The sequence below is a fragment of the Dermacentor variabilis genome, chromosome 11 (assembly GCF_050947875.1).
Source record: "Dermacentor variabilis isolate Ectoservices chromosome 11, ASM5094787v1, whole genome shotgun sequence".
In the NCBI taxonomy this organism is placed as follows: domain Eukaryota; kingdom Metazoa; phylum Arthropoda; class Arachnida; order Ixodida; family Ixodidae; genus Dermacentor; species Dermacentor variabilis.
In genome coordinates this window covers 40,470,945-40,497,628 of record NC_134578.1, presented here as the reverse complement: position 1 = coordinate 40,497,628, position 26,684 = coordinate 40,470,945, and the positions used below count along the sequence as shown (strand labels likewise).

At 42.9% G+C, this 26,684-nt stretch overlaps 1 protein-coding gene and 1 pseudogene across 4 annotated transcripts in view; both read left to right on the top strand.

Annotated features, from left to right (window-relative positions):
* LOC142564552 (calcineurin subunit B type 2) overlaps positions 1–26,684 on the top strand; it is a 51,400-nt gene that overhangs the window by 6,199 nt on the left and 18,517 nt on the right. For 2 of the 4 annotated variants that reach the window (XM_075675580.1, XM_075675583.1), the window contains exon 2: positions 14,048–14,087. In XM_075675580.1, the coding sequence (XP_075531695.1) occupies positions 14,048–14,087 (40 nt within the window). Of the gene's footprint in view, positions 1–14,047; positions 14,088–15,273; positions 15,412–26,684 lie in introns of all 4 variants that reach the window. The other 2 variants (XM_075675582.1, XM_075675581.1) reach the window with 2 other exon arrangements.
* LOC142565097 (U2 spliceosomal RNA) lies at positions 16,796–16,972 on the top strand (annotated as a pseudogene).

Below are 26,684 nucleotides of genomic sequence, written 5' to 3'. Positions count from 1 at the left end.
TGCCCTTGGTTTGATAGAAACAGAATGTTGCCAGAAACTCAATTTTTCGGTTTTTGTTAGCATTCTGAACATGGAGTGCCAGTAAAGTTTCGTTCGTTCTCTGTCCTCGCTTCACCGTTGGAACTTGAAGCTTCTCGGACGATGATCGGCAGTTGTTGATCAAACGCAGGCAGGAAGCGATGAGATCAACATGTACAATAAATATTTATACGTAAACTTTTCTATATACATGGCAGGTAAAACAAATACATTACAAATTTGAACAATTGAGAAACAAAGTCTCACTCTTCGACTGTCTCAATGACTGTTAGAGCCCAGACTCGTTTTAACGTACATAGCACGGAGGCTCACTGATCTATCAGCAATCCTGATCTCAGCCAAGTCTAACGTACATGGTACGGAGCCTCACTGATCTATCAGTAATCCTGATTTCAGCCAAGTCTGAGGGACAGCATGTCGTCCCGATATTTCTAGCCCAATTACACAAAGAAAAAAAAAAGGCGGTAGGGCCGTTGGCCCGTCCCACAGGTTCAGTTGCCAATCAGAGTCAACCGTTTGTTAAGCCACAACCCACAGGGATGGGCTTACTCTTCAAAATAAACATATTGGAAAACAAAGCTCTTTTCCTTCTTCCCTAAAACTCCGATGCCCTCTCATTTCTTCGTAGTTAGTGACGGGCTCAGCAAAACACGCCAGGCCCGAACAAGTTATCGCTAGGCCGCCTCAAATCCCAAGGGCGTCTCTGGGCCGCAACTGGCTCGGAAGCAGGAGCATCGATACCACGTAGTGCGGCCGTACTCAAAGTTTGTCCGCGTGGGAGACTGATGGCCCTTCTTGTCCTTCAAACTTATTGTCGACAAGACAAAGTTCTCCGAGTGCGTGTTTCCAAGACGCCATCTTCCGAATGCACTCTTTACGTGTGCACCGCATTCCTACAGCGTGCACTGTAAGCTGGCCTTCGACACCACACAAGCAGTCGCACCCAACAACAAGGCTGGCGATTTCGTTCCGGACGCGTAGAAGATTAGGTCCATGCTCACTGCATGCGGCACGGGGTCAAAGTTGCTAAGCCCTTCTTAACCTCAGCGGCGCCTCCAATTAGTCAGGCACTCGGGAGCCACACCCACAATGCCTTGTACAGCGGTCCCTTTCAAGGCTGGTCTGTGTGGACTCGTGTGACCGTCGGCGGACTGCCAACACCGTGCGCACAATACCGACTTCCCGGAATCGGCACTCGCCCTCCTGGCACCTGCCGCGACGCGTCACCCAACACCGCGCGGTGCCTGTGACCCCACATAACACAGCAACTGTCGTCCGGCTGACATGGGGGGGAAGTGAACCCCCTCTCTATACACAAAGCACGTGGCCGATTCGTGACACTTAAGAACACGAACAATCAGAGCGACCTTACAGTGCCCATTTAAGCAGATGAGTTTCAGGTCGTTGATTCTTTATTGTAAGGAATCGTTACTAAAAAAGCATCCGAATACCTTTTATAAGAAAGTTGGAGAACGCTGTAACACCAGAAAGTACGAGGCGAAAGGTGTCAATGTGCATCAGTGGGCACAGTTCCGTCAGTTGCTTTGAGTTCAGCATTGTTGTTTCGTTTACTCTATTTATTGCACCGCTATTACAGATGATCTGTTACGACATTGTGGGCATTCTTGGGGCATCTCTTTGCTCTTAAGTGTGTCTGAATGACTTTCTGAGCATGCAATTGCAGTTAGGAAAGTAGATCAGTGTTAACGATTTGTTTACACAAACATGGACAGTGTTGTGTGGCCAAAGCTAATTTCTAAAAACTCGCACAGAGAAACACGTGCAAGGAGCACTGGACAAGTTTGTGCCATCCTTCATATCATGCAACTATTTTAAGCCATGGTCCAATTAGCATAGTGTCATACTGTACATAGTCAAAGCTTGCACATGAACTTTCCTGCGTAATTCTTTCACTGCACCAACAAGCTATTAGGCACCTGCAACAAGAACACTTCATTACGTCTCGATGACTCATTTCTGGTTAAAATTTCATCTCTAGAGTGAGAAATTAATATTTTGTGCATCTTAATGAGAAAAGATAAATAAGAGAAATGCAAGTGCAGCCTTGGGCAACATAGCAAAGGTATTTCTCATGAATTGTCAATAAATCAAACTGTTGGGGGTTGCTTCTGGTTATTTGAGAATCGATAGACATGTGACAAGCTGCTTGAACTTGCTGCAGCATCATAGGTTTTAGGAGCATCCACTCAAGCCTGGTTATTTGCCTGTTAGTAAAGGAAATGCAGGTTTCATTCTAATAGAACCAAGGATTCAGCTTGGAAAAGCTTCGAAAGCTATTTCTGCACTACAGTGGGCCACATGCAACAGAACGCTTTGTAACTCAAGCTAATTTGGAGCCTTTATATTATACTAACCCAGGGGAAAAACAATATAGCCTTAAAAATAAATAGTTCTTTGGAAAGCTGGTTGACACTTGAAGAGATTGCAACACAAATAAAACAAATGTAAAGGACATCAGACCAGACACCACGGGTGCTCGTGCACTCTGGGCATTTGTTTAATTTGCGCTACAGTGGCTTCACCAATAACACCTTGAAATGCACAGCACCATACTGACATACCGACTCTTGGATTCTTGGGCGCAGTTCAATAAAGTAAAATTTTTCTTCGGTAATTCAAATTTTTTCAACTAAGAAGTGGTGGTAACAATACTTTCTCAGTTCTGCTGTTTAGAGTTGCCTTTTAGTACCCCTTGAATGCAAATTTCCGAATGAACTGAGTGTCGACATTGTGCTAATTGGGATTCCTGAAGGCTCCGATTTAAATGCTGGATTCCTTGTGTAGAGCCTATACTAGTGTTTTTGATCTGCTGGAGAGAATTTTCAGTTGTTTATAGTTCAGCAAATAAATTACTAATTAAGTAATCAGTACTAATTAATATTTTCTCAATTATTATTTAGCTGTTTTCTTCATACCAATATGCTCTATATGGCCAGACATAAATGGGAACATGTTAGTTTTTCTTTGTAGAATGGTGCTCAGGCTTTGTGAGGTGAATAGACATAGCTCTAAGGGGCCCTCGAACACTTTTCAAACAACTATTTTTCAATCATGGATTGCGCAGATGGATGGCTGTAGAGGCCCTATACATACCCCGCATACCCCTATCCGTGCAAGGAGAATTGCACGGGTAGGGGTATGCAGTCTGAAGCTATTAAAGGCCAAGAAATTTCAAAATACAAGAAAAAATGCACGGCCACAACTCGAATTTTGCGGTGTCTTCTGAGCCCATTTCTCTCACCCATAGACGTAACACCTCATTGCCAATGTTAAGAGCCCTATGCACCTACACAGCAGAAGTGATTTGGGTTAGTCCAGTGTGCTGATGACGCTGGTCGAGCAACTTTGGGACTGCGCAACGTCTTCAGTTCAGCTTTAGTTCAGCGCAGCACCACAAACAGCAAAATGAATGAGGCATCAACAATGCGCCGAGGTTAGAAACCTGTACTACGAGAAAATGCAAAACGAGGCTACAAGGCTGCTCACAAGCGTACAAAAGCGAGAAGCTTTTGTCCTCGGGGGCCAGTGGTATGCCACCATATCAGATGCGGAAGAACGGCCAGCAACCCTACCTAGTTTTGTGGTTGTAGGGATTTGTTTACTGCCCTATATATTTGCGTCAATATAAAGACGACAGCAAACAAAAATATAACATCAATTCTTAATTTGTAACATTTTTGCTGCAATACGGTGGTTATCCCCAACTTGGTTCTTAACCGATCACGGAGCAGCGTGTTATGTCAGTGAGGGTTCTGGTAGCACCACTGGGTGATGAGACGGTTGGCAATGATGTAGTGATTCGTTTGTGTTTAATATGTTAAATATTTTGATATCACTGCTTTGACCTAGGCTAGAAGCATCTCCACCATAACGTCTACGTAACGTGCAACAGAGAGATGGTAGATTGAAAAGTGTTCAAGGGCCCCTTTAAGCACTGAGCAGTTTCATGCCTGCAATTTTGGTCTTGCACTAACAATAATAATTAGAAAGTAATTTACTGAAATCAGTCGATCAACTTATTTAATTACTGCACAAATTTTAATTCCTGCCACTGCTGCAATTTTCAACAAAAAAGGAATCCTTTTTTTTCCACCAATTCCCTGTTTCTAGCATTTATAAAAAGTAATGACCTGTACGCTTTCTCATAGGTCTATGCTCTGCCAATTTTGATGCAGATAAATGTTGCTTATAAACATATACAGGAAGAATAATGACAAAAACGAACTGTGAGAAATACAAGTTGCAACATTTGGCTACACATTGTTATTCTTTCAACCCATCACTCATATCCACTGTGGTGCATTGGCCAAGAATCGAAAGGATAAAGCCAAATTATAATTCAAACTTCATTTGAAAAGTTCTAGCGCAGCCAAAAAATAACCATTCTGTGAAACGTTAAATTGCATGTTACAGATGTGACAGGGAAGTGAATGGGGGAACAGGAATTGAAAAGTATAAAAAGGAAATGTAAAGGAGATTTCATGGGGCAATCACTTAGTTAGTTTTGATCACATCGTTCTAGACTGGCTGTTCTGCTCAGTTTTCGCAGATCCCCAAACATTCTTGTCCACGTATACCACTTCGTCCATTTATACCTAAAGAAATATATGCAGGTTCAGTGCACATATTGTAATCCCTGAAACGAAGCTTTAGTGGTTAGTTAAATGCTTCACAACTAACAGATATTCGTAAAATTCTGTTTGCGTCATCATATGCAGTGTGTAATCTCGTGCAATGTTTGTTTTGTACCGCATGGGTAACGACTTCCCTCTCTTGTGATTTTTGTTTATTCAGAATACCCCTGGAGGCCCTTGTGGGAGGGTATTACATAGGGGGGACATACACTAAAGGAATGGTTTATAAATAAAACAAGATAGCCAGATGATTATAGGATATAAGCGCTACAGCAAAACGAAGCTGCAGGGTAATATATGGAGATATAATTATGATAAGATAGTACAGGCAAAAGCACTATAGCAACATAAATAAATACACATGCAAGTATGACCAAAATATTCATGCATATCATGGGCTCAGTACTAAATGACAAGGCTGTGTAATAGTCCTTATATTTAGTAAAGTCATGTTCAGTTGCAATGTTTGATGATACATTATTCCATTCACTTGTGGTTTGAGGTGTGGATGAGCGGGCGAAAGACATGCAACAAGTGATTCGTCTGACCTGACATGAATAATCACGGCGCAGAAAGACACTGGAAGGTAGTTTAAATAACTTGGACGATGCTTATGCCTTTAAGAGTAGAATGTGATAGCATTCAAAGATCCCTGACTGCTGCTCACCCTTCCTGGCAACTGCAGCTTATGTAACTGTAATGTTTACTGAGAAACGCTGGTAGCGAAAGCTGTGCACAAAGGCGTGCTTTCTGGTACAAACGTGGCCTCGTCTGTGTGCCGATTCTGGAGGAAGTGCACAGCTGTGCCCAAAAGGTTGCATCATTTTCAGGTTCCTGTTATTACTTTGCACTTTTAATATTTAAGTCTGAGAAGATTAAACATAAAAGACACGCTCTGTTGGAGTTTTGTTTCATGACACTCGTTTGTGGGCTGTTTTCAATATTCCAAGGAATAACCTTGTCAAGAATGTAAGACAAGGTATGAGCAATTTTAGTGACAGAATGTTGTGGCGGTAGAACCCACTTATCCCACATGTCATACAGCAAGGCGTGGCATATACACATACTTAAATATGTACGGAAATTTTTACTCACCAACAACTCCGCTGATACAGATACCAGATTTTCTGCAACGCGGGGCCCTTAATGCTCTCGCGTTAAAAGTTGTCGAGCAGAGATGTAAGATTGTGTAATTTGTGAAAGAAATCACTCACTTGGGTGAGTGACTTCACGGTGCTTCGGTGAAGGTACAACTCGGAACATTGTTTTTAAACATTTTGATGACGCTCAAGCTTCGCCTTTAAGAGTGAAATGCGATAGCATTCAAAGATCCATGACTGCTTATCATGCTTCCTGGCAACTGCACCTTGTATAATCGTAATGTCTACAGGAAAACGCTGGCAGCAAACACTATACATGAAGGCAAGCGTTCTAGTAGAAACATGGCCTCTTGCATGGGCCGCAGTGCACTGAAGGTAGCGCCATTCGGAGGTGTTGCAAGAAACTGGGCATGCCACTCTGATTCGTAAAAATGCTGGAAAAAGGGCTTGTTTGAGTTTCGGCATAACAGAGTTAAGTTTTCTCATAGATTCATATTACAATCTGACGCTATCATGTCTGTAGGTCGTGTGTAAGTTGTACTTTCCAATTTTTCTGGTGCATTTTACTTCGAAAGATCCACTTAGTTCAGTAACTTCTGTGCAATACACGAAGGGCCTGCTTGGTTGGATATGCATGGTTTGGAATGATTTTTCGTACGAAGGCCGTCAACGCGGGACGCTGATGCTGGATTCTTTGTGACGCAGGTCCTTTAACGCTATCGAGTTAAAATGCTACACTAGAGTAGCACAAGGAATTTGTAAAGATGAGGCAGCATGATTTTGAAGTAATTCGATGTCATTTGATTAGGTATGTGCGGTTGGGTCTCGAAGTACAGAAGCATATTCTGTTTTGGGGCGAGTAAGTGTAATGTATGCGAGTTTAAGCAAGGGCATAGGTGCCTGTCTTATGGTCTGCTCAAGCATACTGGGTGAGTGGTTAGTTGACAAAATAATATGAATGTAATGGTTCCATGTTAAGTCGCACTTGAAATGAATTCTAACATATTTCTAAGTGGTGGTATATTCAGCAGGATTACTATCTATATACTATAAGGTAGGTATTAAAGGGACACTAAAGTTCAAAATGATTTCTTCTGCATCAGTAAATGACCGTTCTACAACACCAAAAACACCACTCTTACAATGATAAGACATTTGGCAAGCCAGAAAAAGCGCAAGAACAAAATACGGGTGGCGATGCCTACTTAAGTTCCCGCACCTGGGGGCTGTGACTTCTTGGATATTAATGGCATCTTCTAGGGCCTACTAAATATATATAGCGGTACAGATTGACTGCATTGTGTTCTAGAGGAACCAAATATTAAACATGGAAAGTTTCGGGAACCTTTATTCAGCCAACGCGGCCCAAATGCGAAAACATACTTCGGAATACATGACGTCACACTGATGTACCGGTGCTGGGGTTTCGGCGCGAAATTCAAATACTGATACTTGGACCTTCATTTTCTGATCTAATAATCAAACTATTTTTTTGAAATGACTGTCTGCAGGGTTCTCAAACAATGCTTCATTAGTCTAAACTGATTTATTGTTTTGCTTTAGTGTCCCTTTAAGGAGGACTGATCAGGAAATTACATTACTTTGGTTTTAGAGAGGTTAAGCAGGGTTAGCTAGGACGAGCACCATGAATGTTGTCTTGTCACCTCTTGCGTCACATACCCACAGGATTGGCCAAGAATCTGCATACATTTACTGAGTGGCACATACGAAATGACCAAGTCAAGAAAATGAAGTAAATCAAAAGTTCATTAAAATAATGCACTATTCAATTACAGGGACAATAAAGGCAAACATTAAGTCAGCGTGGACTGTTAAATTGTCATTCCCGAAACCTCGCAACACTTGTTTCATGTCAGGAGAATGCACGTTAACAGAAAATCATGTCTTAAGGGTCCGATACCTCTAGTGCAATTTAATTGCGTGCCCCTGATGGGAGAGTTATAACATTGCATATGTCATCACTGCCCTTTACTGTAATCGGTGAGCAAAACGTCACCTGACAGCCGGCGTTAGTCTCTTGTGCAAAACATGAAAGCCCGGCCAGAAACCAAGCCAAGACAAAGCTTCCACTGTGAAAAAGGAAGGGAAAGGGTGCATCGTATCATAAACATAATCTTCGACACTCGTCGCAATGGGCCTCATTCTCTGCTACTTGCAGTCTGTGCAAGTTTCATGAACCAGCAAAACCTGCACATCCCTAGCTGATAATGAAACTACTGAAACTTGAAAGTGCGGGCGGCGCAGAGTTGAGCAAAAACGAAACCTTTCGACCACCCACATCGTTGTCGAGGGCAACGTCAAAAAGTAATTTCTAATAATCGGATAGTTGACAAGTAGGATTTCTTCAGTCTTGTAATGCTATGCAATAATTTTTATTTTGAGTGGTTGAATACTAGTGACAGAATCATAATGAGTTTCTACTTCATCGGGCTTGTACTTAAATGTTCTGGTGAAGTCTCAAATTGTGTCCGGCATTTACCTCAATTTCTCGATTACTAAAGCTTTGTTCACAATAATATCTCAGACGTTCTCGAGCATTAATCTGTCACTTAAGACTGACTTAATATTTTTCTTTAGTGTCTCTTTAACAGGTTTATGTGCTTTGGCGATCTGTGTGAGCAAACATTATCAGCATTGCTAATTCAGAACACGAACCACTAGGGCAAAAGCAAAGGCACAAGAAGTGTTGACTTGAATCCAGAAAAGCCACTTCAGTACCATGAAGTGCTATAGAGGTGTGATGAAGTGCTATAGAGGTGTGGCTGATACACCCCTTCCCCTTTTTCTTTATCTCGTGGTCTTCTGCAACCTCTTTTGTCAATAGATCATTGTGCTTACATGAGAATGTTGATTTTCAAACAGATGTACACATCTCATGCGGCTTACAGTTTCTTGTATGCATTGCGAAATGCTTGTGCGTAGACCCCTTTGTAGAATTCAAGTGTTATTTCAGCCTCGTGTTGAGACACCTGCCAGCTTGGCCAGCATATATATATGCCCACATAAAGGCACAGAATACGCTACTGAAGTTGAGCAAGAAACAAATTTATTTGCATGGTTAACACTACAGCTGGGCAGATTGCTTGCATCTGTAGTACTGCTGCTCAATGTCTCACTACGCCTGCGTACAGCCGAACAAATGCCACTGAGCTTGTTCTTCGCCTTAGTGCAAAGCTCTTTTTCAGCCTATGCGACAAGCCATGGATGTACGGCATGGCGGCCAACTTGTTAGTTTTGGTCCCCCCAGTTATGCATGTTCCGTCGTCTACTTTCTGCTTCTTTAAACCTCTGAGCAATATTTTTCCCAACACTGATATGACAGCCTGGCTACTTGCCCTGACAAGCTGTCACCTACTTTGTGGATGCACGACTTCAGCAGAGCGTTCATTATGCTAGACGGAGCAGTACCATTCTTGACCAACTTCGAGTGGTTGGAACGGAAGTCCAGGATTGCCTTTTTAGATCTGGGCTGGTACTTCCAGCACACATAATCTTGATTCTCTCACCATTTCGCATGTGAACGTCAACCCCATTCCTTGCTCCTTGAAAAGCTTCAAAAGTAGTTTACTCTCGGCTGAGAGCACTCGCTTCCTTGAACGAGAATCGAGTAATCGTCTGCATACCGGAGTACCTTTTGCACGATACCCCACTTGTTCTACTGGTAACCATTGCTTACTGGCCTGTCTACTGTCTACTGGTCACCATTGTGCAACAAATATTGCCCACTTTTCTTGCCACAAAAATTGGGTGTGCATTAGATTTGTACTTAGAGCTTTAATATCGTTTCTCTGTTAGTTTTGTACTTTAGACATAAAGGAGGCGGGCAGGCATTCGACTTGGGGCCATGTTAAAATCGGTCAAATACTGCCAAAATGAATCGGAAGTTTGTTGTGCCTTTTATATATATATATGTATATACATATATATATATATATATATATATTCAGCGCACCGGATAATTGTATTAATTTCGTCAGTCCCGTCAAGGTCGATTTAATGGACGTCAACTGTATTCTTATTTTGATACGTTCGCTTAACCGTCTCGGCGTCACTGCCAACCGGTACGTTTCGGCTTTTCTGTCCCACCGTGTTCCTTTCGACATTCCATTTGTATGTTGGCAATGTGCAGACCACACCAAGAGATCACTTGCCATTATCCGTGCAATTTTTTTTATTTCTGCGCAACCGAAAATAAACTCTTGTGTTCATTTTATAATATCCAAGAAAAAAAACAATGCTGGAGGTGTGTCACCTGCAAAAAAAACCTGACACTGAAGGGGTTAAGTCTATTGAACTTCTCTTTATCTCAGATATCTGCTGAATTACTGACTGACCCAGCAGCGGCAGCTGCACCAATACCGGGATGGTAGTTTGATTGAATGGCATCTCATTTTAGCGCTTTCAGTTCTGAACAATCCTAAACAATAGCTGCAACCAAAGCCTGGAGAATTGCTGCTCAGTGTCGCCAAGTCGCAACAGCCCCGGTTTTCTCAGAATATGTATTATGCAGGAAAGAAAAGGAAATAATGGCCAGTCTTCACTTGAGACAAGAATGTGGACGAGAGTTTTGAGGGGTCTCTGGAACACTGCAGGGCAGCCAACTAACAGGGAGGCAAAGAAAGCATAAGGAAATTGATATGGAAACCCTGGATGGCGGTGTGCAGACACCGAAGCCAGAAGTTGAAGCTCCAAAAGGAAGAATAACAGGAATTATCAGGTCCAGGCCAAGTCTGCGAAAAGTGAATTTTTTCATAGCAGTGATGCTGTTGCCAGCATTGTTTTGGGATATAAAACTCCATCAATCATTCGCTCAATCAATCAATCAATCAGTCAGTCAGTATTGTTGGGATAAACTTCTCTGGCATGCTAGGATATTGACACGTGTACTTATCTTTATCGGGCAACCACGTTTAGCTGCCTAACAAATGTAATTGCACAGCGTGGGACGCGCCTGCATGTATCCGAAGTTTCTGGAAAGTTATCGATGCTTCTATCCGCTGTCTGTTGTCGCCGAACCTTATGTTATCTGATTTCATCACCTGACGCGAATGGTGTAGAACTTTGTGGAAGGCACGCGGGTCCGAACGATTAGTCTGGAACATTCGACGACTGCTGTATAAAAGCGGACGCGCTTGACCCGCTGATCAGATTTTCGACGATCGCCGACCGTGTTCGCCGCTATCGTTGTGTTATAAGTGTATCCTGTTTTTGTGGGCACAGGTTCGCCCAATAAAAGTTAGTTTTGTCTTTCACAGTATTACTACTGTGTTCTTCAACGTCACCACCACGTGACAATATTGGAGCAACAGTTTTTTCTTTGAATTCGCTCCTGTGACCTTGCGTTTCAGCTTTGAATTCAAGATGCGTCGGGTAACCTTGTGACCTTTCAGGGTCAGGTAACCATTGTCCTCATCAATTGCCCTTGGTGCATTCAGCCGTAAAATTACCCCCCGCAGTGTGCTAACTAGCCACAAATAAATACATTCTTTCCTTGATGCCGCCATGCACTTTCATTGTCTGCGAAGAGTCTGCTTTGCTATAATGTAGGGAACAAATGGAGTATTGCCCTCTTTGATTCAGTCAACGAACCAAATAGTTACCATACATAAGTATGAGCATTTTTAAAGTAGCTTTTAAAATATTTCGTATCGCCAACTGTACGCAGCGAGGCATAAAGCTAATATGTCACAACCTTAATCCCAGTGGCCATAGCAGACATGTCAAGCATGAGCAGTTTTCTAGTGGAGCATGATGCGCTCGGGGAGTTGGATTTTTCATAGCGTGCGATTTAACAACAGAAGCTTGCCAAACTTGGAATATACTAAGATGTGAATATTGTATTACATTAGTAATGGTGACAATGGCTGCTCACCATTCTAAAGTGATTTAAGAAGTATTCAATATTACATTCGCTTCTGGCACTCCTCAATCTGGTCTCTCCAAAATTACTATTTGCACATGCTTACATAGAGTGCATGTAGTGGTTGCATAAGGTGAACCTTGTTTTTGTGGGGTAGAATAGCATGTTGCAGCTATGTGCTTATTTAAGTACAGATACCACAAAACAATTTAATGGAAACATTCTGTTGTTGCTATAGCTTGAGCTTTTAAATAGTACAGAAGAGTTAAAAGGCAAATTGTTTAGAACTTGTGGAATTGGTAAACAAAGCTGTATTGGGCAAGCCCAAAGGATTGGCCTTCCTTCAAACAGAAGGAATGAGTTAATGGCCCGAATTGGTCATTCCTAGGCAGATTTTGGTGCCTGCCACTTGTCTAAATCTTGGCCAGCAAACGTTTGAATGCTTTACACATGAAAAACAGTCACTGAAATGCCTTGAATCCTGTTGTAAAGCTTTGCACTCTCAGATATTTGTCATGTTAAGCTTTGTTTCTAAAGAACAAGCGGCAAAATATTTCATACCTGAGGAAAACAAACTGCAGCATTTTGGCAAAGCAAAATTCCTGCCAACATTATTTTTGGCCCCCTTGTTTTCTTTAGCTACGACATTTTAATTACTTGAACAATGAACTTGACGTTAAAATGAAATACCAAGTTACGTCATATTACTGTTAAGCTTCTGTAGCCAATGTGAAAACCTTCAAGAAAGAAAGCAAAAGAACATGCTACGAAGAACTCTAGAGCAAATATGACATATGGGTGGCCACGCTTCAGACTGAATTGTGTATAAAAATATATCTGGCCTCAAATAGCGATCTATTCGAGTAAAGGCCAATCCTTTTGGCTTGCCCAATCGGGTGGAGTTATCGCTACACTCTGATCTTTCACATCTTGTAGAAGGTGAATTCATGTGAATTCTTAAGAGTTTGTGCTATCGACAAACAGAGCACCCGATTGGGCAAACCAAAAGGATTGGCCTTTCTTCGAATAGGTCGCTATTTGAGGCCTGGTATTTTTTATACACAATTCAGACTGAAGCGTGGCAACCCACATGTCATATTTGCTCTAGAGTTCTTCATGGCATGTTCTTTTACTTTATTTTTTTCTGCCAGCCTGGCTGTGGATGCGTTTTCACCATTTGTGCCAACACGTACAGCATGTATTGTTTGCAAGGCAAATGTATTGTTTTTTATGTGTCATGACATTAACAACGATCTATGGGGCATCTTTGAACGAATTATTAGTGTGTAACTGTGTCACTGTGTAGTGTGCCAGGCACAGCTGTTTGTCAGAAAGAGCTGATTTGTTATCCACCACTGCTGTTTGCTATAATGGCAAAAAAAAAGGAAATTAGTTTTAACTTTTGTCCATACCTCTGAACAAGCAGCAGTGACAGATGGTACAAGGTTATGTTGTGCATATTATTTGAAGTAATAGACTTCCGTTGCATGAGCACGCTAGCTATGGTTACATTGAAAAACCTATGCTCGTAAGCCACAGCAGTGCACAGCTGGAAGAAAAACCTAACCTGATATGTGTCTTGTAACTGCTGTGAGGTTGTGTGGCTACTAGGGTACAGAAATGGCATAACCAAACGCACTTAATTTACTCATGCATTACAAAGCTTACATGCCTAACTTATAACTCTCGTGGAGGTCCTACTGCCTAATCTTGCCATCATGCTCACTTCCTATTCATAGTAGGCCCAGCATGGGGCGAGTGAAGATTGGCATTTCTGTCTTGCTCACGGAGTCTCTTCAAGCTATTTCTTCACCCTACGCGTTGAATGCAGGGGTGCCATAGCCGAGCAACCGTGCAATTCTGTGACAAAATGCACATTTGTAAACTTTGTTACTCCTAATGAGCAGAGGTTTGGATTGACAAGCACTCTGCCAAGCTGTGCCTCACTGAACACTAAGCGAGAGGCTAAATTTAGCTCTGATAGCGTCGTGCATGGTATGACAACAGCACCATCTGTGCACACAACATCCATCATCAAGTGGTAGCATTCCTCTACACGACGATGCTAAAGTAAGGTATGTGTGTAGTAGGGTTGCAAAGATACAAGCAATATTAGTATTACATGCTTTCATTACATATATGTAACATTACATGCAGTTTTAGTAAGCAGCCCCCATATTCTGACCGTTCATACCAAAAATTATTATGAAAGGGTGTCTCTTTTGTGTCATTTTAGAAGGTTAAGCTTCTCAGCCTGATTTAGGAATGTGCAATCACTGTGTTTGGAAATTGACTCAGCCAGCTAGAAATGGTTAATTATAGGTCATAAATCTGTTGCTATTTAAAGCTTTGCTCCTTTCTTCTCTTTCCAGGGAAACGAAAGCTCTCTCCCGATGGAGATGTGCTCCAACTGTAAGTTGCCTCATCAAATCTACACTTACTCAATATTTCCTTAGTTCAAACCAGCGATCATGTTGCTGGCATGTCAAAAGGTAGTTCAGTGAACCTCTCTTGCAGTAATAGCACTATCATAAAAACCTGAATTAGTGTCTGTCAGCTCATTGTGCCGTAGCGTAATATTTAGACAATTTTGAAACATACAAGAATTTCAGGGAGAATGAACAAATGCTCACAAACTTGACGATTAGGTGCAGAGAAACAACTCATCCCTTTCTGGTCTAATGATTCTAGTAGGAATCATACTTTTCAGGTAATATAAGACTTTGAGAAAAACAAACGTAATTTCAGAAATGTGTCAGCAATGCTTAATACATAATTTGTGAAATTTTACCTGCTGATAAATGTCTCAGAAATTTCACAAATGTCCATCATGCTGAGCATGATGGACATTTTTGGAGCCTGCTGCCTGATGCATGCTACCTGCCTTGGGTGGCATGAAAATGGTCTTCTGTGGCCATATTTAGCATCATTATGATTGTGAATTTAAGAAGTCAAGGCAAAGTGCATGCTGATTACGACATATACTTACTAGCTAGGCAGTAAGAAAGCCTTTTATTGCCAAAAATTTGTCAGATTTCTTTTCTCCCAACTTTTGTTCAGGTGCATGCAATATAACGTTTTCACTTCATTATAACAAATTAAGACCAGAGGACAAAAAAAGGGATAATTAGTCCAGAGCATTTTGCCACAGGGCTTCTTATTGCCCATTTGTAGTTTTGGTATGTCAGACCTACTGTTCTAATAATAGTGAACAAGAAATCGGTATCTATATTATAGATACAACAGCAGTGATATACATAAAAGGACCGGCTGAAGGAGGTCTCACAGTTACACACCACAGGCAGGACTTGCTATAATACATTTAAGGAAAGCATTGTAGCGAACTTATAATGAAGGCCAAAGTCAACGTTACTAGCAACAAAAACAGCATGGAAAATTTGTGGTTAGCATGAAAATCATTGTGATACACACGTATGTAATGTAACGCAACAGTTTAAATTTTGAATAAAAACTAAGGTAAGGCAAATATTTCTATATGAATTGAATATTACACACTATTTGTATTCGTAATCAGATAAGAACTATTCTGTATTTTCCAATTTTTGTACCTGACCAGATATTTCACCAATGCTGTTAGTCTTTTTAGTGTCCTTCATCTGCTAAACAATGTATTGGAAAATATCAGAAATGAAATAGCTTTCGAAGGAAAGCAGGAACAAGATGGATAATGCAACTTTTGTTTCTGGTTTCGCGGCTGAAGCCTGCATGACAACCTGTGAGTGTTGCTCGTAATTTGTCACTTAATGTCTTAGGCAGTCCAGTCATGTAGCATTTTTGTCTCTCACCAGAAGTGTTTCTTGCTACTGACCCTTTTACATGTGTTTATGGCTCACAAGTCCTTCAGCGGCCTTCTTTTTCTTGCAACTTTCTGTTTTTGTTGTTACAGTTATACAGTGTTCGGTAATGCTTTATTCCACACATCAACCATTAATTGTTGGAAAGCTTGCTTTCAACCGCACTCTAAAGATGCTAAGAAGTTATTCCTGCAGTTTTCAATGATGGCTAGTAATTGTGTTTAAAAGGACACTAAAGTCAAAAATGATTTGATCTGTGCTGGTAAATTAAACCTTCCACAAAGTAAACCTTCCGCAATACCAAAATCACAACAGTAGAAACGTGCAACAAGTTTGGAACTCGTGACGCTACACTGACCTACCGGCCCTGGGCTTTCAGTATGAAATTGACATCGAGCTTTGATCGCAATTCTTTTTCTATAATCAACCTATTACCACGAAATCAGTGAAAGCAGAGTTCAAGAATACTTTGTCAATCTAAACTGATTCAGTTTTTCAATGTCTTCCTTTAAGACAGATGCCTTGTCGCTGTTAGTACGCTTGTTCTTTTTTTAATTGTGAGTACAGGTATAGTACGTAATTACAACTACACCTGCTGTATGCAGCAGCGGTGGACTACTCGACATTTGAGACTTACTATTTGTATTCAGACATTTTTTTTGTATTCACCTACCTCTAATAACACTTCTTGCTTTCGCCCGAATGCGTGGACAGGCATCGTTGGTATTCTGGTGTAAGTGTATTCCATAATGAAATTTATAAAATCAGTGCTCATTTTAAACATAATTTGTCTATGTTTTAGGCAGTAGAATGTTATTACAGTTAGATAATTGTCCTACTGAGGGCCTTGACATAGAAGTTCTTTTAACAAAATATTGGCTACAGCAACATTCCTAGTTTCGCTACTGTTGGCCACCTCAAGCCCCCATCTTCCTGCGAACTTACACAGTGCACAGTAGCAGGCATTGCAGTAGGACCTTGTTCACACGTTTTGGAAAAGCCTCGAAAAAAACATGCTAACCGGGAAAATGTAGAATTCGAAGTAGATAAAAATTCATGAGCCATTTCACCCTAAATGTGGATGACCAGCGAAGCTGTTTAGCATATGACACAGGTGACACACAATTTTTAACATAGGTACGAACTCTTTTACCGTGACCTTTGTATACGCCCCCGAGAAGCCAGAGGAAACTACGACACACGTGACGTTTCAACGGAACTGCCACTACGGGAGAGCGCAAGAAAGGAAAAAAGATACGCAAGCGCTTGGAATGCCGACAAAGAGAGGGCGGTGCAAACGCAGACATGGCCGACAAGGGTCGAAGTGTACTATCTGTTCTTATCAGTTTAATAATCTAGTACGAATACTAGTGTTTCGATCCAAGATATTAAACTTATTTTTGCAAGTTGGTGGAGTGCTTGCTTCATCTCCGCCACGCGTCAGTCCGTTATTGCACTGTCTTCGGGATCGGCCCACGGTTTTTGGCCTATGGACATCGATCCGCAGGAAACTAGCCATATACAGCATCACTGTACAAAATTATGCATGGCACAGCTATCGCAAACACCAGAGACCAGTGAAGCGAGGAGAAGGCCAGTAAAGTAGTACCAACCCGCACTCAAGACACACGAGCACCGGCAACGCATCCCCACGGCATCTGCCAAAGGCGTCTACTATGGCATCTGTGATTCGCATGGCCGGCGCTGTAGTAAATGTGCCACGGTTGTCTCCAATCTGTACGGAGCAGCGGGTGAGGGGGACACTGAGGCACCCTAGCAGTCGCCGGAGAAGAACCTCTCCTCCCTCGCCTGACCACCCTGCCTTGCGCACCACAGGAGAGGGCACCCATCTGGGCCGCGTTCCTCGCTCACATGCACACCGCTCCTTCTCCCCCGCTATGCTCCACCCACCCTTGCTGCGTTGCTGTGCTGTGCTGCGCAATGCTATTTTTATGCTCTACTTTCACTCTCCCTCATCTCTCTCTCTCCTCCCCAGGTAAGCAAAGCTGCGCACATCAAGAGAAGCCGAGCGAGCTTCTAAAAGCTCCACTGTAAAATTGACAACTTTTGTTCATATCGACATAATGCAAAATGTGGCGCAGATCTTTGTGGCACAAAACGCTGACGCGCGTCGAGCTAGTGGTGCACCGTTGACCCGAGACGTATTTTGATGTTTTTCTATTGCATGGGGCTTTAAGTATAAACCCCACGCAAGCGATCTTGCACGCAACAGCAACAAACGACGCGATGGAGATGGCTGTCGCGTTCGCTCGTCGAATACAAGCCGTACCCCATGCGAGCGAAGACTTCGAGCCATGTCTCCCCAGTGTTGCCGGTATGAGGGCAGCCATATAGGTGCCGAAACTAGCGTGACGCGTGCTTTTTATAACTTAAGTTGATGTGTTTTACTGTAAAAAGCAGCATAAAATATTTCTGAAAGCCTTGCAGTAGGTTCCTATCCTTGAACATATAAAAATTCAATCGTTTGCTCGTCCCGTGCAACAATCGGAAGTACTTGAGTTATGTACATCCAGTTCCGGCTTCGCGCTATTGGCTAGTCGCTCATAGCACTTCCGGGCGACGAGTGATGAATTCTAGATTTGCAGAACCGAGCAATCTGTTCACGCGACGGCCCAATCTGTTGCATGTTGCTGCGCGCACAAAATCGCGCTCATGGGGTTTAACCTTTAAGAGGGCGACGGGAAACCGAAAAGAAATCGAGCTGGTGGGTGAAGCCGGATGCCACCGAAGCAAAATGTGATGCCCACATTGCAATGCGTCGCCTGTAGCAGGGTACGGCGGCGTGTTAGGATTATCGCCTACTAAAAGCATGCAGTTCGCTACCAATGGCACTATACACCATGCGCTGTAAAACAGGTGAAGATGCTTATCACATTAAGTTTGGCGGCGATAGCTGTGAATGCGGTGTGCAAGACCCAAGCGGAGAGGTACTGGTACCGGAATAAGAAACTGCGTGCCATCGTTTTTACTTGAGACCGGAAGCTATATACTGTTTTATATCATGCGCGCCTTGTTGCAATAGGATCCAGTGGCCTGAGAACGTATACGATCGCAGTCCGCAGCAGGGAATGGCAGTGCATTTCGGTTATCACCTATTAAAAGTGCGCACTATGCTTCCGACGGCACCACGCGCTGTGAAACAGATAGGCGAAGATGCCAGTTACCACAATAGGATCGGCAGTGATAGCTTCAAACGACTCGTGCGATGACCTGGGAGAAGATTTTCTGGTACCGAAGTGAGAAACAGAGTGCAGCTGGCGTTTTCGCGTGAGATGGGCGGGCGTGTATTGCAGTGAAGCTGCCGCGGCGGGCAGCTATATACTGTTCTTGATCACATGTGCCTCGCGCATTTTCTTGTTTACATGTGATCTAGTGGCGGGAAAACGTATCATACTATAGCAGTTTGGCGACGTACTGGAATTTGGTGTAGAAATATGAACGGGTCAAGAATGAGCGTAACTCTCTTGGGCCATTTGTTGTCTACTCAATTGCGAACGTTGGTGCAGGGAAAACTTACGTAACGGGAACATATCAACGATGTTCTACCGTACTGTGTACTTTCTAAGCATTTTCTTTTTTTTCTCCTGGGGTGTGCCTGTTCTGTTGTGGTGTGCCTGTGCCAGTTCCAATGTGCTTATAATTGGTTACTAGGTTCAGTATAATTCATTATTGTTCTTATTAGTTTGTTATCTGCAGTCATTCACAAATGAATTTTTGCTTTGCTTGTCAGTGCAATTCGGACCTCAGCACCACAGAAAAATATTGACACTGATATAGTCGGTGACCGATAATTCAAAAACACTTTAATTTTTTCAAACAGCTCTACGGCACTGCCACTGGCCCCATAGATTTAATGTATAACGACAACCAAAACTTTGTACACATTCCGGCAGAATTCAGCCTTCGAATGTGTGGCTGTGTGTTAATTTAATTTGGCCACCAAGTCAAGCAAAAACAGCAATGTTTTCGTTTGGATATGTCGCCGGCGCCTCCTCGAAACCAAAACTAGAGGACCCTAGTCTATGTAGCAGTCAATGACCATGCCCAAACTGTTGTTATCCGTTGTTCATGGCCGGCTGATCCCATTGATAATGCGAGCTAAGCGGTGCACAGACCACTGACGAAGTGTGAAAAGTGTTAAAAGGAATAGCATAAAAGGCATAGCTCTAAAATCAAAGCCGCAGACTGCCTAGGCCAAAGGCAACCGTATGTGCATGTTGAAAAACGTTGGGCTTTATTCTTGGACAAATACTTTCGAAGATACTCTCACTTTCGGAACACTTCGGTCAAGCCACTGGCACCCCTCATGCCAACGGGCAGTGGCATTTCTGCACTGCAATAGGATAGTGTGCTTGGCAATGGGCCAATTCCGTTGCTCGTAGATGCTGATGCCTCTTGTACTAGTCGCGCAAAATTGACATACCCGATAGTGACGATTCGGGAAAGCGGCACATATTTTTGGGGGCATCTTGTGGAATAAGGTCACTTATTTCCTTACAAATTCAGTATTTTGTACTCCCAATTATTCGGACTGTTTGGTGGTCATCGTTGAGTCTAAATTATTGATAGACGGCTGCATTTCTCTTCTTGGCAGAGAAGGGTGCTAGAGCCTCGAAGTACATATGGGCACACCTTCTGCCTTGTTCAACACTTTGACTTTCTCCATTCACCACACATAAATCGTGTACCAAAGGGCCACTGGTAGCATGACGGCCCTCAAAAGAGGTGCTGCAACGCTTTGTGAATGCAATAACGCAACGTTCGCGAGCCTAATATGATTCCATTGTGTGCAGCAGCGGGCCTACAATCTCGCATGAAAGGTCACTCGCTTGCTTTCTCTCCTGCTATGTTTGAGGCACACCTTCTTTTTACATCTCGCTCACGAGATCATACACCAAGCCTCCAGACATCATCCATTCGGGAAGTTCATGATCATGAGTTACTTGCACACCCTTGCAATTTCTATTAAGATGGAAAATAGCGGTTCCTTAAGTATTATTCCCCACCTGTCACAGCTCCTTTGTCCTTCCTGAGCACCTTTGTCGGATACCTGTGCTGAAGGGTTACTAGTAGTAGCTTAACCTGACCTAAATGAACCACCTCAAACAGAGGAAAAGTAGGACATGAGCAATAAACAGAATTGCTATCAGCGCCATGTCACGACTCGGAGTTGATGCGTTAGCTCCTCCCGAGTAGTGGCATAGGGGGTGGAGTCTGGTGCCTGGCTTTTGCTAGTTGCCGTCGTGAACGCGACAAAGGGCTGATGAAATCAAGCAAAGGGTGGTAACTTAATGCGATTTCTCAGCAACAAAACAAGCTAGCATTATTAAGCAGTGGATGTGAATATGTTAGACAGAAAAAGTATGAAAGTGACAATTTCAAAGAAGTGTAGCAATGTTGAACTACTATGCGCAATAGCAATGTGAACAATTAACATGAGTTCAAACTAATTTCTAAACAGTAATCAGGAAAGCAAATATTTAGAGTCCACAGTTCACAGAACCAAAAGTGGCGTACAGTAAACCAGATGCGCCGGCAGTCCGTCCCAACCGATGCGGCCCGTAAGAAGTCAGCGCCTCGACGTCGACGGCTGGCTTCCACAGCGGCTGGTGGTGTTCGGTGTCGGGGCGTGATATCGGCAGCTTATTTGCCCGGGAGTTGCTCGGCGTTTATCATCCCCGAAGCAGGCTGGTGAAGTGTCGGATCAGCGCATTTTTTTAAACCTTTCGAGGCGTCGGCATTCACCTCTTGCCGTCTAGACATGGATCACACACGCGCACACTGGATCTCGCTGTAGTTCAGACTCCACTGGCGGCGGTCACCTTCACCTGCAATCAATTTGATCACACACAAAACAATAGCTGCGGACGAAGACTGCTTCACGTAGGCCGGGCGTGTTTCCACCGTAATTCAGATTCTGCTACCGGTCACCTTCACTGGCAAGTAATTTAATAGCACACAAAACAACAGCTGCGGACGCACCCAGCGTCACTTAGTCCAGGTGTGTAGCCACCATAGTTTCGACCCTACCAGCAGTCACCTTCTCCGGCAAACACTTTAATCGTACACAAAACAGCAGTCATTAATGTACATAGCTCACATGCTCTGGATGTACCCAAGCTCATGTTCCCTACAGTTTGCGAAGCGCTGCAGCATGTAGGTTTGCAGCCCAATCTTAAAGAAGCGATGCTTAATAGGCGTGCATATCTAGGATGCGGGGGTGGAGAATTGAAGAAATAATGCGACCTTTGCGATGCGCAATCCCAGCTTAGAAGAAATGGTTGTGTTGAAGAATAGTTACAGAAAATATCGCATTATTTGTCTCCAATATTATTAGATCCTTCTAAAATATGTCTGCAGGAATTTATTCATTGAAAGGTCTTGCACTTCTGTGTGTTCTTAAAATTGTAGAAACGATGTTGCAGGCCCCCTTTAGCCTGTTAATCCATTGGCTACCAAATATTATGTGCGCAGCAGGGTGCTCCGTACCGATCATCTTTGCTGCGTATGATTCGCCGCACAAACCTCCCCAGCTGCATTTTAAAAATATCAACAAAAATAAAGAAATCTAACCTGTGCTATAGTGTACTATAGTAAAAGCATCTATCGACATTTTAAAGAAGTATGGCCTACATAGCCAGCCATACCATCCAACTTTTTAAGCCAACCATGCCTACCACTTGGTGAATTGCTGGCTATGGAAATATGGTCCCCATTGTAGTGCCTGGCAGTTCACTCGCTTTGGTAGCCAAAGGACTAACTGCCGATGATGAGTTTACTTGTCATGACAAACGTTGTACAGTGAAACCTCGTTAAACTGTAGTTGGCCGGAGCTCAGAAAAAGTATGTAGTAAATGACAGTACTTCTTACCCGTAGTAGCATGAGATCACCCACTTGCTTGTCAAAAATGGAACTCTGAGAGAGTGTGAATAAAGGGGGAAAGAACATGTAGTATTTATTCACTTCACACAACAAAAGTTTTATTTTCGTTGGATGCCGCGACGACTGCATCCTCAAACTTACTGAAGCTGTGAGCCAGCTTTTCAGCCAGCTCCATCTTCTCAACAAACACTTGCATACCAGATTCCTCGTTGGTGTTGCATGTTCTCCGTGCAAGTGGGCGGTAGCGCTGCAGTACTCGCAGGGCGCCTTTTTCATTGCAGGGTGCTGTTCTCGTTGCGACAATTGCATTCATGAGGCTGACATAATGCTCAACTTGAACTGAATCGCCTGTGCTGTCTCTTTCCATGTCGTCCTCATCACTGTCGCTAGTCGACACTTCGGCAACAGTAGAGGCAACGATGGCGAAAAGTCGAACCTCATAGCAGACATCTCTTTGCAGTTGCAGCAGCACTGCTGAGCAACTTCTTCGCATTACAAGTGTCACGCACTGTAGTCAACAGTAGATCCCTGTCGCATGCAAGCGTCGACTTCTTCATTTGATAGATAGCACGAACGATGTCTAATTTTTCTTTTATGATGAGCACCCGGCGCCTTTTTTATCCGAGCTTCTGTATGATGCGAGTCCTTTGCACGACGCCATGACCCAGGGGTGAATCTTCGCATGGCTGTCATTGGCTGTTTTTGAGCAGACGCTTTTTCGACGCTAGCACCAAGGTCCCCTTCAGTTACGACCCTAGCATGAGGGCGATACTTTGGCAAAATGGCAGCGCACACGATTGTTTGCTTTGTCTTGGCAACGGAAACAGCAGATGCGTGGCACCTCCTGACTCTAGCGCTCTTTGTGTTTTCTTTTTTATTATGATGACCCTCTCCGCTCCCTCTCCACCCTTCCCCATGCGCCGTGCGCCTTTACTTTTGCTTTCTTTTTGCCTGTCCATGGCGTTAACGTGGACAGGCAACGGCAACGTTTATGCGTTAGCACGCACGCAGTCTTGTCCATACTTTGAGTATGCCAGCATATGCTAGAACATACATAAATTCCACTTGCAACGCAACAGTTCTTTGGCCTCGTTTTATTGACTTCCGTTTCCGAAAACAAATATTTTCGCAAAACTTGGTATGATACATGCTCGGAAAATAAACAAAGGTGGAAAATGCATGGCATGTACATGATTACTAAACAATACAAAAGTTCAGACAGTGAAATAAAAAATATATAAAACTCGAGAAAATGCAAAGGCTGTTTCATGTACACACAAAAGATTTTTATATAATGTCCTAAAGACCAAAGTATAGAAGAGCTTCTGATATGCGCACAGAGAGCTTCTGATACATCATATTGCACAAAACGGCATGACTTGTACGGCATAGTCATGACAACTAAAGAAAGGGAAAATTCACTGGTAATGGCAAAAACAGTGACTTGCAAAATATGTAAAAATATAATAAAATGCTAAGATTGCTTTATTCAGCCATATCCAAAAAAACAAGAGCTTATTTATAAACCTGCACAAAGGTATCTGAAATGCATAGCATGGTCATTATTACTGAACAAAATGAAAGACATGGCAGAACAAAAATAACATTGTACTAAAAACTGAAACACACATTATCACATTATTTTACACTTGGCCACAACTTTAGTAACGGTGGCAAGGGGAACAGAAGGTAGTCAGCTTTTGCAGCAGCACATAGAAAACATTCGCAGAAAGGGCTATGCCTCAAAGACCATGTAAAATAAGACAACATGACTTTTCTTTCACCCCGAATGCAATACTTAACAGTAAAATTGCATCACTTAAGGCACTAAGTCGTACCTACTCAGCGCTCCTTTGTGTAATAAACACGAACTGTAAAAATCTGCATTTAGGACACTTGCAATGCTCACGCTTTCCAGAAGAAGGAAAAAAAAGTGTATCATGCCTACACATGAAGGTTGTTCGCACAGTTTTCCCATCGGCGATTACTGAGGTAATACACAAGCACGAACAGTCATTTTTCAGCTGTTGGTATGTTTGTAGAACGTGACACACAGAAAAAGCACTGAGGGTGAATGCAAAGCTAAGCAAGTTACTGAAGTTGCATAATGAGACGGCACAAAAAAACACAAGTCATAGACCAGGTGACAATGAGGAGGAACATCTATTTGTCAGCTTTCTCTACCTTTAAGAGAGAAGTGTAGCACAATCAAGGCGCAACTACGTCCGGAGGCTCATCGAGCGCACACATGGACAGGGCTGTGTTCGTGTACATGCGCCTTCTGATGTCCTTTGGTGTGTGCGCTCACCTGTTGTGGTTAGGTACCCGGAACAACCTTGCAGGGCTTGTTTTTGAGGTATTCGTGCACCACTGCATGATGCACAAGCAGTGCAAATCGTGAAACGGGTGAAACATCGCGGAGCACAAGCACACAGCTATCGAGGACCAGAAAACTGACGAAACTGCCCACGCGGTCAACACGCAGCAGCACAAGCTTCCCGATAACAGCAGATAAGGAAACATGAAACGTCATGCAGCGGGCTAAGCTTGCGCCAGGCTGCCAGGCGCGCACAGACAGTAGGTGAGGCAGCTGCGAGAGAGAGCAAGGGTAGAGGAGTTGAGAGGAAGGGCGAAAGGGCGCGGCTTCCTGGATCGGCGAGCGTGGGCCCGCACCAGTCTAGGAGGTCGTACAAGGGAAGCAGATTTGCTTTCTCGCCCTCCTCATGGATGGCGCCAATTACCTTTGCCACTGGAGCGGCCAAGTTTCCCAGGTCAGGCCACAACGCTCTCTGGCACAATGCCGAAATGATGTTGATGTGGCTTCGTGCGCAAACGCACAGGACGCTTCATGGCCATTGTTCCGATCTCTGAGGCTTGTGCTGGAGCCAGGCTGCCCGATAGTGACGATGCATCACCGTGTTCGCGCCACGAAAAGTGGAAACAGTACAAGTTAACCAATACATATGCAATAAGCTGGTACGGTTTATGCGGATACAAAACACATTATCTTCAATGGCCGCCGAGTCAGGGATTAAACTTTGCCACATTTAAAACGAAACTACTGTTTAAGCGGGTACGGTTTAACGAGACGTTACTGTACTACCTCATAGTTTTGGCACGTAAATAAATATTACACAATGCCTTTTGGTACTTTTTTTTTGCCAAGAGCAATAAAAGTGCTGTAGGCATTCCTGGTATATTTTTTAAGAGAGACAATGACACAATAATTGCATGTTTCAAAAAAGCTACACTTTTTGTCACTTTTTCTACTTTTTTTTTGGCAGTTAAGGTGTTAAGCATAAGTTTCTATGACTCTGAGGTGAATAGCATTTTGTATCAAAATGCATTTGTAAAGCTGCACTGCTCAAAAGCAGTGATCGTTTTTCGGGAGGCGCTCATTTTCACCAGTGCAAGATTATATGCATTGAACATGTTAACAGGGGTGCGATCATGCAATTGGCTTAAGCCGTGCTGAGTCGTCAGCCGCCGAGCGGGCCTGATGACTCGGCACGGCCTATGCCAATCACATGAGGTGAAACTGAACACAAACTGAATGCGTGTTTTGAACAACGATCTCTGATCGTGCCCCCAGACACAAAAGTGCAGCACTGAATAAATTTAGGCTGATAAAGTATTCTTCTAAGCTCCCACTGTCATTCATTTAGCAGAAAAAAGATTATTGTTATTAGAACAAAAATGGCAGATCTTTTTTTTTATGGATTGCACACGAAAACAATAGTACTGCTACGTCAGTGCATGGTCACAGAATTGAAAGCTTACTATCTCGTATTTGAGCTGTTTTGATGCAGGAAAAGTTGACAAAACCTCTTGGGTAGAATCCTTTCTTCCTATACAATGCAATGTAATCCCTCTGTAGTAACCTTTGCAACGCTGAATATTATACCTCAAAATTCAAGCACGCAAATCCCAATGCAAAGCCCGTAGCGATTTTTTATATGCTGAAGCAAGATTTCAGTTCTTAACGGACTGGTTGCTAATTCTTTATTATAGTAATTAATATTTTATTCCAATAGCATTTTATTGCTTCTTTTGTACTCTGTGGCCAGAAATAAATGTGAGCAAACTGATTTATGTGAATTGTCCTCAGAGCCAAAGGTTTCATTTTTGTTGACAGGCAATGATTTTAGAGCTTCATTGGGGTTAACTAAAACCAAGTAGACAGATGTTGAAGTACATAATGTCGCGGCAAGCTAGTGCAAAAACTTGTATAAGCTCAGTTGTTGGTAAAGTTGACGTTTTGCATACCATTGCATGAATAATCTTTAACTG